Source organism: Erpetoichthys calabaricus, chromosome 2 (assembly GCF_900747795.2).
Source record: "Erpetoichthys calabaricus chromosome 2, fErpCal1.3, whole genome shotgun sequence".
NCBI classification, from domain to species: Eukaryota; Metazoa; Chordata; class Cladistia; order Polypteriformes; family Polypteridae; genus Erpetoichthys; species Erpetoichthys calabaricus.
In genome coordinates, this window is record NC_041395.2 from 197,410,657 (window position 1) to 197,427,281 (window position 16,625).

Sequence of the window (16,625 nt, forward strand, 5' to 3'; positions counted from 1 at the left end):
TCGGGATATGAAATCAGTTAATATCTGCCTGCCCACCAGGCTAAAAGGGGACCTCATTGCACGTTCCCAAATACTGTACGAAACAGTACCCCACAATGCTGGTGGGTTATTTATACAAAGTCTCCGAAAACAGGGTCACAAATACAATAATGCCTACCCTAGCAGCTTCAGACTCCCCCCCAAAGGGTCAGCATTTTTGTATTTGTGCCCCCTAGGGTAAAACACATCACTAAGGAGTCCCAAACACTAAACAGGCTTTATTCAATTGGTCATCATGCCAATGGCAGCATTGCAGAACCTAAAATCTAAATGTCTGCTTACCTGGTGCTTTAGCATTTCCTCTGACCACCTAGCATTCATTCTTTTTTGGAATTTCCCCTGTGTCACTGCTATAATTTGTTTTTAGGTATGCCCACATTAGACCACCACTGTGTGCACTTTTCTGGGCTATGTCATATCTAGATGGCATCCCACAAATTTGTTTTTGGGGTCTTCTTCATCTGGCTGGTATTCCATCCTTAACAAAGTGACAGATTTATTCTTTTGTTTAGCTTGTAATTACATTAAGCGTTTCATGCTTCTTAGAAAGCAGGAAGAGAGCCATTGTTCTAATGGAACTCCAGTGACCCCTTGTGGAGCCAAGCCGTTTTGCAGGCTCAGTTCCTGCAAAGAAACAACAGACTTAAAAGTTAGAAAAATAAAAGCAACATGAAGGACATGCCTTCCATGTGTAGAACAGACACCACATGTTTATCAATGTTTACCACATTGACTGCCAGTACTGAGCTTAGCTAACACCCCCGCACATATAGGAGACAACCCCCAATATACTGAACAGGCTGCCTGTCAGATTACTAAGTGCTGGTATACAGGTTACAGCCACCAGTGCGGAGGCCAAATCTCAGTGAGGAGCCCCCTGCAGACCACACCCAGAGTATGCCGCTTCAAATTTCAGTATGCGTGGTTGGTGGGGAGGATAGGGTAAAATGCAATACTCCTCTCTCCTGTAGGAATCTGGGGATCTTAGGCAACACATAAGTCGGACACAGAGATCCTGGGACAGGACACTGTCTGGCACCCAGTTTTGGTTCATTGTATTGCCACATATTCACCATAAGACTCCTTCGCATAACACTACACATCTCCTTCATGTACAGCCTCACAACAACGCTGAAGTGGGAGCTGGTGCACTACAATCTGTTATTCTCAGTTCCTTTTCCTCTGGAAGCTCAAAGCGTTGTCAGACATGTCACCTCTATGGACTGTTTCTCTTCTATCTGTCTGCCACAATGCTCACTAATGAAATGGGCAATTCAAGCTGAAAAATGCCAGGAGCCACGTGACTCATTTTTTGAGCTGCTGCCTAGATTCCATTAGCAGTGCTGCCATTGGGGGTCCATAGCAACAGCTGCTGTCTTAATGAAGGCCCACTTCCTAAAAACAACGGGAATGTGGGCGCCAGGAAGCTTAACAAGCTACCACCTGCTTCAGCTGACAGCAACTAAGACTTGTCATGTAAGTGGCAAGGTTTGTCCACAAAAGTGACCTCTTATTGGGCCTTTGTTCCTCACCTTTTCATAATACCCTGCCATTGTCCACCATCACATCACACCTAACCAGTAAATATGTGATTGAGGTCCTCCTGAGCTCATCCATATCCTTTACCACTTGAGGTCATTTACGTGCTAAGTGATATCACATTTGTTCCATGTGATGGCGTCACCATCAGATGATACCCGTCTGATGTGTTGGATATCTTTTCTTGTGGACACTGATCCATTCTGATCAATGAACAAGCTCTATGTGATGATGATTGAACAGTGACCTGTTCAAAAAAGATAACTCCCAAGGATGCGTTCATGCTCAATGATGGCACCCTTGACCCATTAAGCAACATGACCCATGAAGACAACAAGCAGCAATGACAAATGATGCCACCTACTCTATGTGTACACCCACCAGTCGAGTGGTGATATTATCTCTAAATGACAGTGACCTGTTCGGAGTGATAATCTCAGTACTTGCACAATCACTCAGATCAGATCCGTGTCCTCAACAGTTGCCATTTGTTGCCGTGAGAATGTAAACGCATTTTGTTAAATTTGTGCCCTCAGGCAGTGATGTCATCACACTGGGCATATGACATCATAATTTAAACACTTAAATGTCAACACCTGGCCCAGAGTGATATCACTTCGTCAGGACACAGAGTGGTGTCACCCCTCAGGATGCTATTGTGCTTGATAAATGTAAATCAGGACACATTTTAAAAATAATTCCTTATTTTATTTGGAATTACCAGGAAAGACAGCCATTAGCTAACATTGGGAGCAAGAGATTCAGATGTGTTTCAGGTATTTTGGAAGGCTGTACATTCAGATGTCTGCCTTATGTGGCCGAAACCACAACTCCTCTACAGCCTCCTTTCCCATTTTCCAAAGTTGCAACAGGAGTCTCCAGCCCATGCGAGCAGTAATCATCAGATACTCCTCATTTTCTGGATGTAGAACCACATTGTAGTTGGCCATCACTAAGGACTGACAGAAGCGGCAGAGAACCAGAAGGTACAAGGCATCCCTCTCAGCAGCATTCAGTGGTATCATACTCTCATAGCCTGCAAGAACAGGACTTCCAACATTTAGGGGCTCTGGACTCTCAATCATCATGTACATGATTACTATGGCAACCTCAAACACATAGAAACCATAGCTCATGTCACCAAAGTCCAGGATCCCTGAGATTTTGTACACAGGCTTATCTAAACCATCCTCCTCCGGCATCACCAAGATGTTGTGGTCGTTCAGGTCCCCATGATTGACACCTGCAACAATACATAAATAAAACAGCATGGTCAGTACTAGTGTAAAGGCACTAGTGGGTCCTGTTAGAGAGCAACGCGTACAGCCGGATCATGGGAGAAAATCTCCCACATATCTGCTGCAGTCCAAATCTCAAAGCCTTAGTGCCTCACATTTACGAAAATCTGGCAAATTAGGCTCTATCTTCTCCTTAAACTGCTGGATAACAGCGGCCACCACCTCCCTCAATGTGTTGTCCTTGATGTGACACAGGTATTGCTCCAGCAGTGGGACATTGGTGAGGTTCCAAATGAAATTATTACGGTGCAGGGCCTTCACGCAAGAGCTGTCCAGCTGGTGAAAGAAAAAGACTGAATTGGTAGTATGTAGTTCTGCCCTGAACAATAACCAGCTTGACACCACAATAAGCAGCAACAAGAGACCAGGGAGTTCTGTACCTCTGTCAGGACACTGTCCACTCTTGCTGCCATCCTTCCAATTTCATACAAGAGCTGAGGGCTAGACTTGGTCTTTGCAATGGGTGTTCCTTGCAGGTATGTGAGCATTACCACCATGTGCTGATGAGAGTTAGAGCTGTACTCTGCCGGAAGAGAGTTGGACCAAAGGTTAGTGATTGAAATGCAGGGACACAGTAACATCTGACTAAAAGCCCAGGCCAACCAGCAAATTCTATTAGCATAAAACCCACTGGAAATGACTTAAGAGAGACAATCCAAGTAGACATGTCACTGTCTGCCATTTCAACTATGGAGGAGGAAAGGACCTTGACATACCAATGGACTCCACAGAGACACGCTTCCCATCCAAGGAGTTCTGGGGGACTGGAATGGGCAGCCCTGTCTCATTTAGCTTCATCATGGCACTCAGCATGCCTTCAAGCACCTCTGGATTACGACCCTCCAAATAGTTAATGATCTTCAGCACAAAGTCTCCTAGGCCAGCAATCTCCAGGTGGAAATTCTGATCCAAATAGCTGGGCAAGGAGTTGACTTTAGATGGGACAAGGCCATAAACACGCTTCACCAGCTCCACTACCTGAGCATCACTGGAATAGGGACAGTTCACCACCCTCGACATGTCACCTAGAAGACAGCAAGGAGAGGGTTTTACTGATCTAACCAGCAACTTCTAGGCTGCGCCCACTTGCACACTCATTGCATCCTGCGCTCCAATGGGCACGCACACACAAACACAGGGGAAGTTCTGTTTTGATTCAAATTAGTTGATTTTCCTGAACTGAACATCCATGTAGTTTCTACAGTAAATATGCCAATACAGAAACCCTTTGCTTAATATGTGTAAATTGGTTACTATAGGTAAAAAAGTATTAACCTGATTAAGCTTGCAGATAACTCTAAACTTGATGGACAGTAGATAACCCAGCATCTGTATAATACAGGTAGCCCTGGGCAGAATTCAGACTTGAGCAGATAAGAGGCAGATTAGTTTTATACAATGTCTTTCATCTAGGTAGTTAAATAATGATTACACAATGGGGTGTCTGACACTTTTAAATACACCCTACGAGAAGGACTAAAGAGTTGTGGTGGATATATCACTGTCCACATCCAAGTGGGCATAAGAAACTAAGAGGGCAAATAGGATGTTACAGAGCTGCTATGTTCAGAACAAATCAATGGGGGTGTACTTAGCTGTATAACACGCTTGTGAAGTCACATCTGGAAAACTGAGTGTAGCTTTGCTGTTCATATTATTAAAAAAAGATATCATTGAACTTGAGAAAGTCCAGAGAAGAGCAATTAGAGTAATTAGGCTGATTCTAGGGCTGAGGGATATGAGCTATGAGGAAAGATGGAAAGGGTTGAATTTTTTCCACCTAAGCAAGCAGAAATCAGGAGCAGACTGCACAGAGTTATAACGGGTTTTAGTGAGGAAGATGTAAGCTGTTACTATAAAATGAATTCTTCATCTTTGCTTTTCAAACTGAGAATTATGAATTTTATGAGACTGAGCAACAGCATGTTGGAGACCATCAAATATCAGCTCAGTTATATTCTGCTAATGTCAGATGAATAGTAACCATCAAACTACGCTGGCGAAATAGCATGTTCTCATCTGAATATTTAGAAAGAGAGGTTGGGAGCATGTGCTGAACGTGTGTTCCCCCACCCACTACACTGTGAACCACCTGGATTGGGACCCGAGTGCAGTGGGTGACACCTCAGCACCACACTGCAAAAGTGTGAGAGTTTTTATAGGGTGGCTGGAGTGCCAATCCTGACACCAACTCCTAAAATTTCCCTGTACGTTGGACATGCTTGCAAGACTGGATGCAGATTAAGGTCATACCCAAGACGGAACAACTGAAGGTTAAGGGCCTTGCTCATGGGCCCAACAAAGTAGAGTCACTTGTGGCATTTATGGGATTCGAACCGGCAACCTTCTAATTGCCAGCACAGATCCCTAGCCTCAGAGCCACCACTCCGCCACAACATTTATTGTTAACATATATTATAGCTTTGCCCAGTGACAGTATCATAGCCAATTAGGTTCATCCAAGGGGCGATTATTGCTAATTGAAAACTTTACCCAAAAAACATTTAAACAGCTTTAAAAAAAATAATTCATTATGGAATTTAAGATACAAAATTTTGGCATTTAGGTATGTTTTGAATTTTGCATGATCAAGTTAGCTTAGAATTCATGAGGCTTCACAAGTAGACTAAAGTGCAGAGTTCTTGAGCACCAGGGCTAAATGAGCACTGCACGGGACTTGTATAAATAGTGAGAAGGATGGCATCAGACAATCTCATTGCAGAATGGTATGAGACAAGTAACAAGGACGGGAACACAGCTGAAAGTCAGTAGCAGAGATCAGAAAAGTATGCGGTCAGGACATTGGAGGGCTGACATGATCATTGCGCTTAGACCATGTGTGAACTTTGGCAGCAGCTTTTTGAATCTGTGATCTAATGATACTCCCTAAAGACTGGCCATTCAAAATAATTTAAAATGATACACATGAAATATGATGAAGGTGGGATGTTGTGGTTCTATATTGGAGGATGAATGTTTACATAGGTAGGAAACATATGTTTCAATTGCTATAGTAATGCAGTTATCAAGTTGAATCCCACTAAAACAGATAACCACTGACAATAGGAAATGTGTGTATGGAATGAGATCTACTGAGGATTCAAGTATCTATAACTGACCTGGATATTTGACAATACCAAGTTCAGTTGTGTTCACATTCATGTGTAGTAATTTGGCAGATATCCACACACTGATGCCACTGAAGTAAGTACTGACCTTGAATAAGACCAGAGGAATCTTCACAAAGAGCTGAGCATCATCAATGAGACATGAGGTGGCACTTCTGTGAAGCAGGGAATTCAGTGTCAGCCTGCTGGCCACTGTGCTCAGCATAATGTCTACTTGAGCCTAGGGTACACATGTGGATCATCAAGGTCCAAAAAAGAGGGAAGGGGCAGCAAGGTACTTGTCAAGAATTGGTCTACCAAATGAAATCAAAGGACTGGAACCAAATAAAAAATAAATGCAGGCAGGCATTCTGAGAGAAGCACTGGGTAAACTCTTGAACTTGCTTGCTACAGTATTTTGTTTAACTCACATGATCTATCTAAAAATAGGAAAGTCACAGCAGGACAGAATGAGGATAAGCAATTCTAGAAAAAAAACTGTATTACTTAGAGAAGGGAATGTAAAGCAATATGTATAAATAAACAAAATGTTACCAAAAGAATTGATGTGTTTTAACAGAATTAACATAACATCCCTACACATATTTGATCCAGGGATGTGCATAAAGGGGTGGTCATGGTGGCTCAAGCCCCTTCTCTATCCCCTCATTGGCCCAAATGCCATTTTCTCTCATTAGGAATGTGTGCTTTTTTGGTGTAGGAAATGGAGAAAAGGCAGTGATAAGTAATAGGCCTTGTTAAAGCTTAGTAGTCTACAGTTTACCATCCCAAATGGAAATAAAGGATGGTCTTTTAATGAGACATTACTAGACTGGGGCACCAAGCGGATTACCAACCCAGAAGTGAAACTGAAATATGTTTATGTGCTGTAATGGGCCACACCCATTAAAGCATGGAGACCACCAACCTCAGCGGATTTCTATGGAGAAGAAATACAAGAAATCTGTGAATGTTCATTGGTCAGCAGGCCTTCATACACATCATTATTAATCAGTTCCTGAAGGAAACTACCAATCGTTGATACCAAATGTATCTGATTGGCTGTTCTTGTAAATTAATAATTGAAATGCTTTCAATTTAGGGTCTAAACTCCTAGAAGCTTAGTTGATTTGTAAAGAACACAGCTGTTGAAATTGTTCAAGTAAGGTTAGTGTATTGCTGCTTTTTTAATTTATAAAACTACATTTTGTAATTTGTAAATAATCCTATTTTTAGCTGGGACTCTCGGAGTGGCAGTCAGTGGGCTATGGCTGGACTGGAAAGACAAACACTGTGGACAGGAATCAGGTGAAATCCTATTCTTTAAGTTTTAAATAGTGAGATGGCTGAAAATTAAAAAGGAGAGTAGACAAATGCCAAAATTTGGTTTAGAAGTTGAAGCACAAGCAGAAGTCCTTCATTTGTGATACACTGACATATTGACTGGTTCACTGGTGCTAACACTGTGACAAACCTGTGTGTATGGACATGCCTGCTGATAAAGCCGAGATATGGTGGCAGTTTCATGGGGCCAAGAGCTGGTTTGGCACCCTTAATCAAGTTTAATAAAGACATCAAAATTCAAAGGAACATTTAAGAGGAGTGGTGGTCATGAGAGTCTCGCTGTGATAAATACACAGCTAAGTAGCCACATTTATTATGAAACTGATGTTAAAACAGGGTGATCTTTCCTTCCTTTTTTTAGTTTGAACTCCATCAACATTAAAGAGAGCCGTCTTTTTCGGAGCCATGATTTTTTTCGAAGTGGGGTTCTCGAGACATTAAAAACAAAAAAGATTTGAAATTCTTAAAAGGATAAAAAAAACACCTAATTTAAGTGCATGTGTACTACTGAGAATATCCGGCAGGGTAAGAGTGTCTCATAACAAAGGTGTAAGATGTCAAGTGGCAAAACACAATGAAAAGAGAAAGAACAGGGCTGTCCTCCGGTGTCAACTGTATGAAACATCAGGAGTCCACGACCAGAGGATATGATGAGAGTGGACATTCTGACCATTAAGGCAACTTCAGAGAATTTATAGAAGTGTTTGCTAAGTCTGCTCATGTCTTGACAGATCATTTTGTCTGCGTTGTCCAAAATTCTGGGATGCCACAGTCCTCACAATATGATTTTTGTGTTGCTACTAAAGCTAACGTTCTGTAGGAGATCAAGGATAAGGTCCTTTTGTTTTTGTTTTTTATTTTTTGCTTGGCAAGTAGATGAGACAACAGGCAATTCATAATGTGCACGGCTGTCCATTACGACGAGTTATGTAGATATTGTTGACTTAGTTCAGGAGCTTTTTATTGATTTCTTTTAGGAATTTAGGACAGTGAGATGCAAAGACTCTGGCATGCTGACAAGACTATAAAAGTTCTCGTTAATATAAAGCAGTAAAGTATAATTACAGATGAGGCCTGCTATTACTTATGGTATTTTCTTTCCATTAATGATAGTCAGACACACACACAGCTTGGACTTAGAGAACTAGTAGACATATTTGATAAAGATCATAGCAACAGAAGAATCATCTTGGCTTAACTGTATAATATATAATGCACTTCTAAAATTCCATGAATAAAGAGCAAATGTGGCAACAGAAAATTGTTCATTCTGTAGAACTACATAAAGGTGGTGTTCCCACACATTTTGTTTACTCTGCCTTTAAGTTAAAAATCCTATAGCATAAAATTAAAGTATTTATGCATAGCATTTCAGTAATATGCTATGATATGAACTATTGCTTTAAGGTCCATTTGGTATTTCATGCAGCTATATCTCAATTCCTTTATTTGCTCTTTCATCTTTTTATTTAAGAAAATAAAGTACATGTGCAGTAAAGCAGGTGTAGGTACTTTTCTGATAATCTGGCATGATCAGCAATCACAGATAAATATTTTGCCAAGGTTGTAATTATCAAAATGCCCTTGATGTTGCATTCAAATTTCCAATGACATTAATAACACAGAAATAAAGGTAAGCACTAATTTTTCCCTGGAATTTAAAATGTAAAAAATCCTATCTCATAATGTGCCCCTTGTACCCGTCATGAACCACTGCCCACCAAAAAGTCTGTGCACGTCACTGACTTGATCAAATGCTAGATCATAGCAAACCAAAGCCTGCCCCATGACACTGGGCACAGGGCAGGAAGAAATCCTGGAAGGAGCACCAGTAAATCACATGCCCAACACACACACACACACTTCACATCACTCACAAACAGAGCCACTTTAGATTTCCTAATCAGCATAAACTGTTATATTAGTCAATAATGAGTTTTACTTAGGGAAGACTTGCATAAGACAGGATGTTCTCACTAATGTTACAAGCAATTTCCACTCAAAAGGCTAGCAGAGTTGAATAGCACATATTGATGCAAATGTATTAAATGACAAAATTGTTCAGTAAAAATGTATGCTAAGAGATCCAAAGGCACAGCATAAATAAAAGATTAACAATTCAATAAAAGAGAAAAATAGAACATACCCTCCATGTCTGTGCTGAAAACCTGAGAACTGAGAAAAACATTTTTAATAGCTCACAACCGACTGACAGTGTGAGGAGAAACACTTTTTCATCCTTCTTTTTAATTGAATACATAAAATTTAGGGTACTTTACCTTATTCTATATACTCGTGTAATTACATACTTCAATAATGTAATCAGCCAAGTGCTTTAATAAACTAAAGAAAGACATTTTCAATAGTATTGCATCCTAAAATTCTCTCTGCTCTCAAGAATCATCTGGGTGTTGTGTCATTGTGGGGCTAGTAGGGTTTAAGGGTCACTTTTGGGCATCATTGGCAAATGAACCCTTAGAGCCTCCCACTGAGAATTGGGCCAGGGAACAAGGACACCTTCAGTGAGCCTTAAGGGTCATAATGCTGATTCTTTGTCCCTAATCCTATTTCCAGGCTCTCCTTAAAATACATTATATTTAATATATGGAAAGTACTACTGTATGTGTTGTGGCCCATAGAGACTTGTACATTCATAACATATTGGCATCACTTGAACAACTTCATCATAAATATAATTTGTCATGAAAACACTTTTTCCTTTATATGCAAGCCAGAGATATCCGATTTCTATACAGGCAATTCTCACTTTCCTAACCTCTCTCCCTTATCTATTATGGAGGCTCTAATATATACTATTAATATTGATAAAAGAAGCTATCTTGAGACTATAATAGATCACTAAACAATAACAAACTGCACTACAGGGTGGACTTTTCAATTAGATTCTCAGACAATGGATGAAAGTCAGCCCTAGATGGAACACATTAGACATGATTACATTCAGCTTAAAACTGTTCATCTCACGCATGTGTCCTTAGTCTTAGATTGTGAAAAATTTCCTGCAGACTACAGCCAACTTGGAAGAGATACTTTCAGGCATCTGTCTCCCTCAGAAACATGTTATGTCTATGTCCTCTACTTAAACCCAGCTGGGCTAAAATTTTCCCCTACAAGATTTTCTCAAGTTCACCAAAGCTGGTCCCAAGCCCAGTTGTTAAAGGACAAGAAGGTTTGGCACATGGGGCCAACACTACCATCTCTGAAAAAAAAAATTGCTGCAGAAACAACAAGAAGCCAAAATCTAAACCCACACCAGCAAAGAGGAAAAGGCACATCACACAATGTACGTATGGCAGGGCCAGGTGGAGGCCATCAATAGGAATGGGAGGAACTAACTAATTAGATGGTCTCATAATTACTATAAATCTTCATCCAGCCTTAGCAACATGAAGCCGCCTTAACTGGAAGAATTCACAGCCTAACTAACCACAGAGTAAAAATGACGTCCTACAATATTTAAAAAAAGAGGAAATTTCACTTATAGTACATTATATTTATTATCTCTAAAATGTTTTCAACATATGTCATTCTCCATTAGCTTTCTTTACAGTGACTGGTGAACACACTCAGCTACTTGAAGGCCTTTAAAATTTTCTGTTAAGGCATTAGTCAAAGTTCATGAGAAGGCCTAAACATATAATGGTCAGTCTTATTACGACTTTTCACTTTTTACTTTGTAAAAAGGATTAATAAAAAAAAAAACTGAGCTGTTTCACTCTCTTTATCATTATTCTCCAGAAAAACTCATCTACTGGTCATAATATCACCATATCATTTATATATATTGTTAGGGACGGCCGGCATTTCAGTCCAGCTAGGACGTCCCTCAACTGAAAGAAACAGCCATTTCAAGACACTACATCCCCCAGAACACTAGATGGAAATGGCTCCTCAGATTCCCGCAGGGCAGCATGGGACATGGAGTCCATATCCTCGGCCCTGCTGGGTACAGTGGGAGCCGCCAGGGGGAGAGCACCAAGATCCAGGGGGATATTATGAGGACATCAACCTGGAAGTACTTCGGGGTCACGAGGACGGAAGCCCGCAGTACTTCCGGGATGACTGATAAAAGAAGATGTGTTGGTGACCCGGAGAAGAAATACTTCCGGGTCAGAGAATTTAAAAGGACTCTGGGAAACCCCAGCAGATTGAGCAGAGTTGGGAGGAAGGGTGACTGAGCTACTGGGAGGTATGAAGGATTGTGATTATTGTTGTGATTATTGATTTACTAGGGGGCTCCGCCCCCTGCTCGCTTCGCTCGCCAACCCCTGGCGTTGGGGAATGACAAAGAGTGAGATGTATGAATTAGATATAGAATAGTGTGCAGGTTTGGATGATGCCTATATAAATACAAAATAGAGTGTTTGGCATAGAGTAATGTTTTATTGGAATATTTCTCTGTATAGAACATTAGTAGTAAAGATGGTGTCTTGTCTTTGAATGAGTCTTCCTTGGCATGGATCATTTTTAAGTTTAACTTTAATGTGAGATGAACGTCGAACACATGAGAAGGCAACATAAAGTTGTCCATGTCCAAAAACGGGTTCAGAGAGGTAGATGCCAACTTTGTCCATGGTTTGTTCTTGTGATTTGTTGATGGTCATGGCAAATGCAGCTTTAATGGGGAACTGTCGGTGTTTCAATGTAAAAGGTAATTCTAGGTCAGAACTCGTAAGGTCAATTCCAAGAATGAGAACAGTATTGTTAGCATGTGAATCTGAAAGAACTGTTGCTTGAATAACATCGTGTGTTATGGTGTTGACGACTAACCGTGTGCCATTGCATAAACCCTGTTTAGTGTTAAGGTTTCTTAATAGCATGATTATTGTTCCGTTTTTAAGGGTAAGGTTGTGTTGTGGTCATCCGTCCGGGTTAATAGTGTTCAAATATTCTAAGGGGAAATTCAGATGTTCATTGTCGTCATCAGAGTCAACTTTGTCAGAGCTTAGAAAGAGCCGTGTCTCTCCAGGAAGTAATGAAATGACCTGGTTAATAATGTGATTAACAGTAATATTTTTTGGACATAATATAGTGCGTTGTGTTAACCACATATGCGAAAGTAGTATGGGCCATTGCCTTTTGGTGGCCTGATATGTACTCCGGTAGATGCAAAAGCAAATGAACTATTGTAGGATCTAATGCAGTTCATAAAGTTGTTACTTTCAGGCACATCGTTAGTTAGAAGCTTCTGTAGATATTCAGGATATGAATGTAAAGGAGGCAGTCTAATCTGCCCCTTTTGATAACAACGTGTAAATTCATTATTTGTATTGCCAGTTGTTTCTTCTGTGAAGTTAAGTGAATGACAATGATTGCAAATGACATTCATTAATCCCAATGAATTTTCCTCAATAGTGGACTCATTATTGAAAGCGTTGTCAGCCAACTGGCGTAAGCGTTTAGCAGACGTCTGGCGTTGATGTCTGTGACGGGCATGTTTTGCTTGTGGTGTTTGAGTGCCGCGTTGTTGCATGTCCATTATTTGTGACGCGCTATTTTTGATTTTTAATTGATTCGCCTCCGCTTTGCGCAAAGTCCGTTTCACTCTACGTCGTGCACTGTTTGTATTGAGCCTTGTCCGTTTTTGTATGTCGGTCAGTTGAGCTTTCTGCTTTTTGAGTCCTGCTTGCTTGTTGTCTGGCCGGTCATATGCGCGTTGCTTTGCTCCCTTTTTTGTATGTCTGAGACGCGAGCTCTTTCTTTTGAAATCGTGCTTGTTTCGATGCAGCACTTTGAGACGCGCGCTGTATGCATCTACGTTCAATGTGTCTGTTCATTTGGGCACGTCTCTGTAACGGGGTTACTTGAGCTTTGTGTTTTTTGATCCGAGACATTTTTTCTCACGTATTTTCCGAAGCGCGTTGTATGCGCCGCCGTGTATTTGTTTGGTTTCATTCGTGTTCGTGTGTTTGGTCCCGTTATCCGATCCGAATCGTTTTGTACCCGTGACCGTGTATGCATGACTTGTTTGTTCCTCAGCGTGCGAAATATGTATAAGTAATAAGGAGGATCGCACTCACTGTTAATATGGAGCCTTTTCTCCAGTTGAACGGTTAATAGTGCTTTATTTTAATGAGATCCACCTATGCTGCCTAGTGTGAAGGTTTTGAGATGACGTATGTTTAATATGGACGTTTCCTTTAGATATGTGGCTTTGGGTGTCACTTCTTATTGATTTGGGGGGGGGGGGGGTGTGGGTGAGGATTGTTGTTGCGCGAGCGTCTTCTTTCGTTTTGTGTTCCAGGGGCTTGTTGAATCCCCCTCTTTGTGTGTGTCCCGTCCGGTGCCTGTAGGGGGGGGGAGCCTTGCTGTTGTGCGCGAGCGTCTTCTTTTTTTTTGTGTGCTAGTTTCGTGTGCAATGGGTTTCGTGCGGTGCCTGCCTTTGACTACTTTTTTCTTTGCCTTTTCCTTTCGGCGTCTCATTTCTTTGTCCTCTTTTTTCTTTGCTCACTGGTTTTTTCTGTGGTCTTGTCTGCCTCTCGCGGCCCCTCATCCGCCTCTCGCGGCCCTTTCTTGCGCCTGCGCAGTACTTCTTTTTGCATCTTTGCCTTTTCCTTTCGGCGTCTCATTTCTTTGTCCTCTTTTTTTCTTTGCTCACTGGTTTTTTCTGTGGTCTTGTCCGCCTCTCGCGGCCCCTCATCCGCCTCTCGCGGCCCTTTCTTGCGCCTGCGCAGTACCTCTTTTTGCAGCTACGACCCATGGCCAGATGTGCTTGCGTCCATCATCCGGTTTAGCATTCTCGGTTAGTAATATGGATTGTTAAGTATAGTGGAGGTGGGGGTGCTTGTGCACATTATCATTATAATAAAAACCAATATTTCGACTTTTATCTGGTGTGTGGCTTCTGATCTGAGGGTTCAAGGGGAAGACAGCGCCCCCTATCTGTTACAATATATATATATACATACATATACACACTAGGTGACAGAGAGGAAGGACAGGCATCCTGGCCAGGATAAAGGAGGGATTCATACCTGGCCAGGAGACCACAACGTGAAGACAGAGTGAACGGGTATACTGGGAGCAGTTCAATCACCCACATGACAGATGACAGTGTTCCTCAGGGCTAAATCAGGACACCCACAGGGTGGCATGGGAGTTGAAGTCTGGAGACACAGCCCTAACAAGGTCTTTAGGGACTGCCAGACAGAGGAAGCCAGGGGAGAACTACTCTAATTTCCACACAACCCGAAAGTGCTCCAAACGAGTTGGACAGGAGACCAGAAGCAGTTCCCAGGTTAGCTTTAAAAGAAAGCCCACCGGCAGGAGGCAGTGGGCAACGATCTCTTGGAGGAGGAAGGAGAACTGTGAATAGTGCATTTTGGTGTTGTTCTTGTGGAGGAGGTGTTTTGTCAAATAAAAATCCTTTATTTGAACCTCAAATTGTGTTGGGTACTGCTGTGATTGTGGTTTGGGGCTCAGTGGCACCCCCATGTGGCTACTATATATATATATATATATATATATATATATATATATATATATATACAGTGGAACTTCGGTTTGTGAGTAACTTGGTTTACAAGTGTTTTGCAAGACAAGCAAAAATTTTGACTTGATAAACGAGCAAGGTCTTGCAGTACGAGTAGTATGTATACGCTTTGTCTGCTGAGCATCATGTGATCACAACTGAGCTGATGGTTCTTCTGTCTCTCTCTCTCACTGCGGGATTGTGGGCAATCGTCTCCTATTCTCCATCTGAGTCGGCGTGCCTCACTCATATAGTCAACATCCATACGAGCGTATACTGTTTACTGCAGCATTAACATTGTGACTGTGTGTGCGCACGCGTGTGTGTATGTGCTCGCTCGCTCGCGTGTGTGTGTGTGTATGTGTGTGTGTGCACGCGCACGCTCATGTGTGTGTGTGTGCGCGCGCATGTGTGTGCTGTGACGTGCGAGTCCCCGTCTTGAACCCTAAAACACGAAGCTGAGTCTCAGTACTTTAGCAACACCAGCTTTATTCAGCTTGAAACAGCAACAGCACGGTTATTGTAGTGGGATCTGCCGCTCTTCTATACACAGACACAGCAGTCAGGCAGGGCCCTGCGCATTTATAATGTTCCTTGTTACTTGTATCACCCATCGACGGCAGGTGCTTATAGCATGTCCGCAATCTTGTCGGATTTGGTTTTACGGGTGAACTGCTACAGCGCTGGGAGACTGCGATTGCTTTGGGACGCTCTTCCACGTGTCGTCCCATTGGGTGCAATCCCACAAGAGTTTAGAAACTCACTCACACCAGCCATGATTCTTTTCAAAGGTAAAGTGCAGGTTAATTTGTTTTATGTATTTTTACTTTTTTTTATATGAATAGTTTTGGGTTGTGGAACAAATCATCTGAGTTTCCATTATTTCTTAAGGGGAAATTCACTTTGATATACGAGTGCTTTGGACTACGAGCACGTTTCCGGAACGAATTATGCTCGTAAACCGAGGTTCCACTGTATATATACAGTTCATCCGGAAAGTATTCACAGCGCATCACTTTTTCCACATTTTGTTATGTTACAGCCTTATTCCAAATTGGATGAAATTCATTTTTTTCCTCAGAACTCTACACACAACACCCCATAATGACAACGTGAAAAATGTTTACTTGAGGTTTTTGCAAATTTACTAAAAATAAAAAAATTGAGAAAGTACATGTACATAAGTATTCACAGCCTTTGCCATGAAGCTCAAAATTGAGCTCAGGTGCATCCTGTTTCCCCTGATCATCCTTGAGATGTTTCTGCAGCTTAACTTGAGTCCACCTGTAGTAAATTCAGTTGATTCAGTTGATTATATATATATATATATATATATATATATATATATATATATATATATATATATATATATATATATATATGTATGTATATATATATATATATACATATATATATACATACGTATATAGATAGATAGATAGATAGATAGATAGATAGATAGATAGATAGATAGATAGATAGATAGATAGATAGATAGATAGATAGATAGATCTTTATTGTCATTGTCACTTTTACAAAGGAACAACGAAATTGAAGGTGCAATCAACTCAGTGTGAGGAATAAGAGTTAAAAAGACAAAAAGACAAGAAGATAGAAAATAATAACAAACCGAATAGTAATAAATATACAAATTGCACTTGTTGACTTAAGGTCTATATTGCACATTGGAAGAATTCATACATATATACAGTGTATATATATATATATATATATATATATATATATATATATATATATATATACACACACACACATATATATATATATATATATATATATATATAT

General features: G+C 41.0%; 1 protein-coding gene and 1 non-coding gene across 5 annotated transcripts in view; one reads left to right on the forward strand and one right to left on the reverse strand.

Annotated features, from left to right (window-relative positions):
• Positions 1 to 2,264: 2,264 nt before the first annotated feature.
• Positions 2,265 to 16,625, reverse strand: part of hykk.2 (hydroxylysine kinase, tandem duplicate 2) — a 38,417-nt gene continuing 24,056 nt past the window's right edge. For all 4 annotated transcript variants that reach the window (XM_028794936.2, XM_051922056.1, XM_051922057.1 and 1 more), the window contains exons 2-5: positions 3,593 to 3,901; positions 3,257 to 3,399; positions 2,972 to 3,152; positions 2,265 to 2,821 (exon numbers count right to left, since the gene is read on the reverse strand). In XM_028794936.2, coding sequence (XP_028650769.1) covers positions 2,376 to 2,821; positions 2,972 to 3,152; positions 3,257 to 3,399; positions 3,593 to 3,896 — 1,074 coding nt within the window. In that variant the 5' untranslated portion in view covers positions 3,897 to 3,901 and the 3' untranslated portion in view covers positions 2,265 to 2,375. The remainder of the gene's footprint in view (positions 2,822 to 2,971; positions 3,153 to 3,256; positions 3,400 to 3,592; positions 3,902 to 16,625) is intronic.
• On the forward strand, positions 5,296 to 5,431 carry LOC114647455 (U4 spliceosomal RNA). The gene has a single exon (XR_003715517.1). It is a non-coding gene; the product is annotated as a U4 spliceosomal RNA (small nuclear RNA).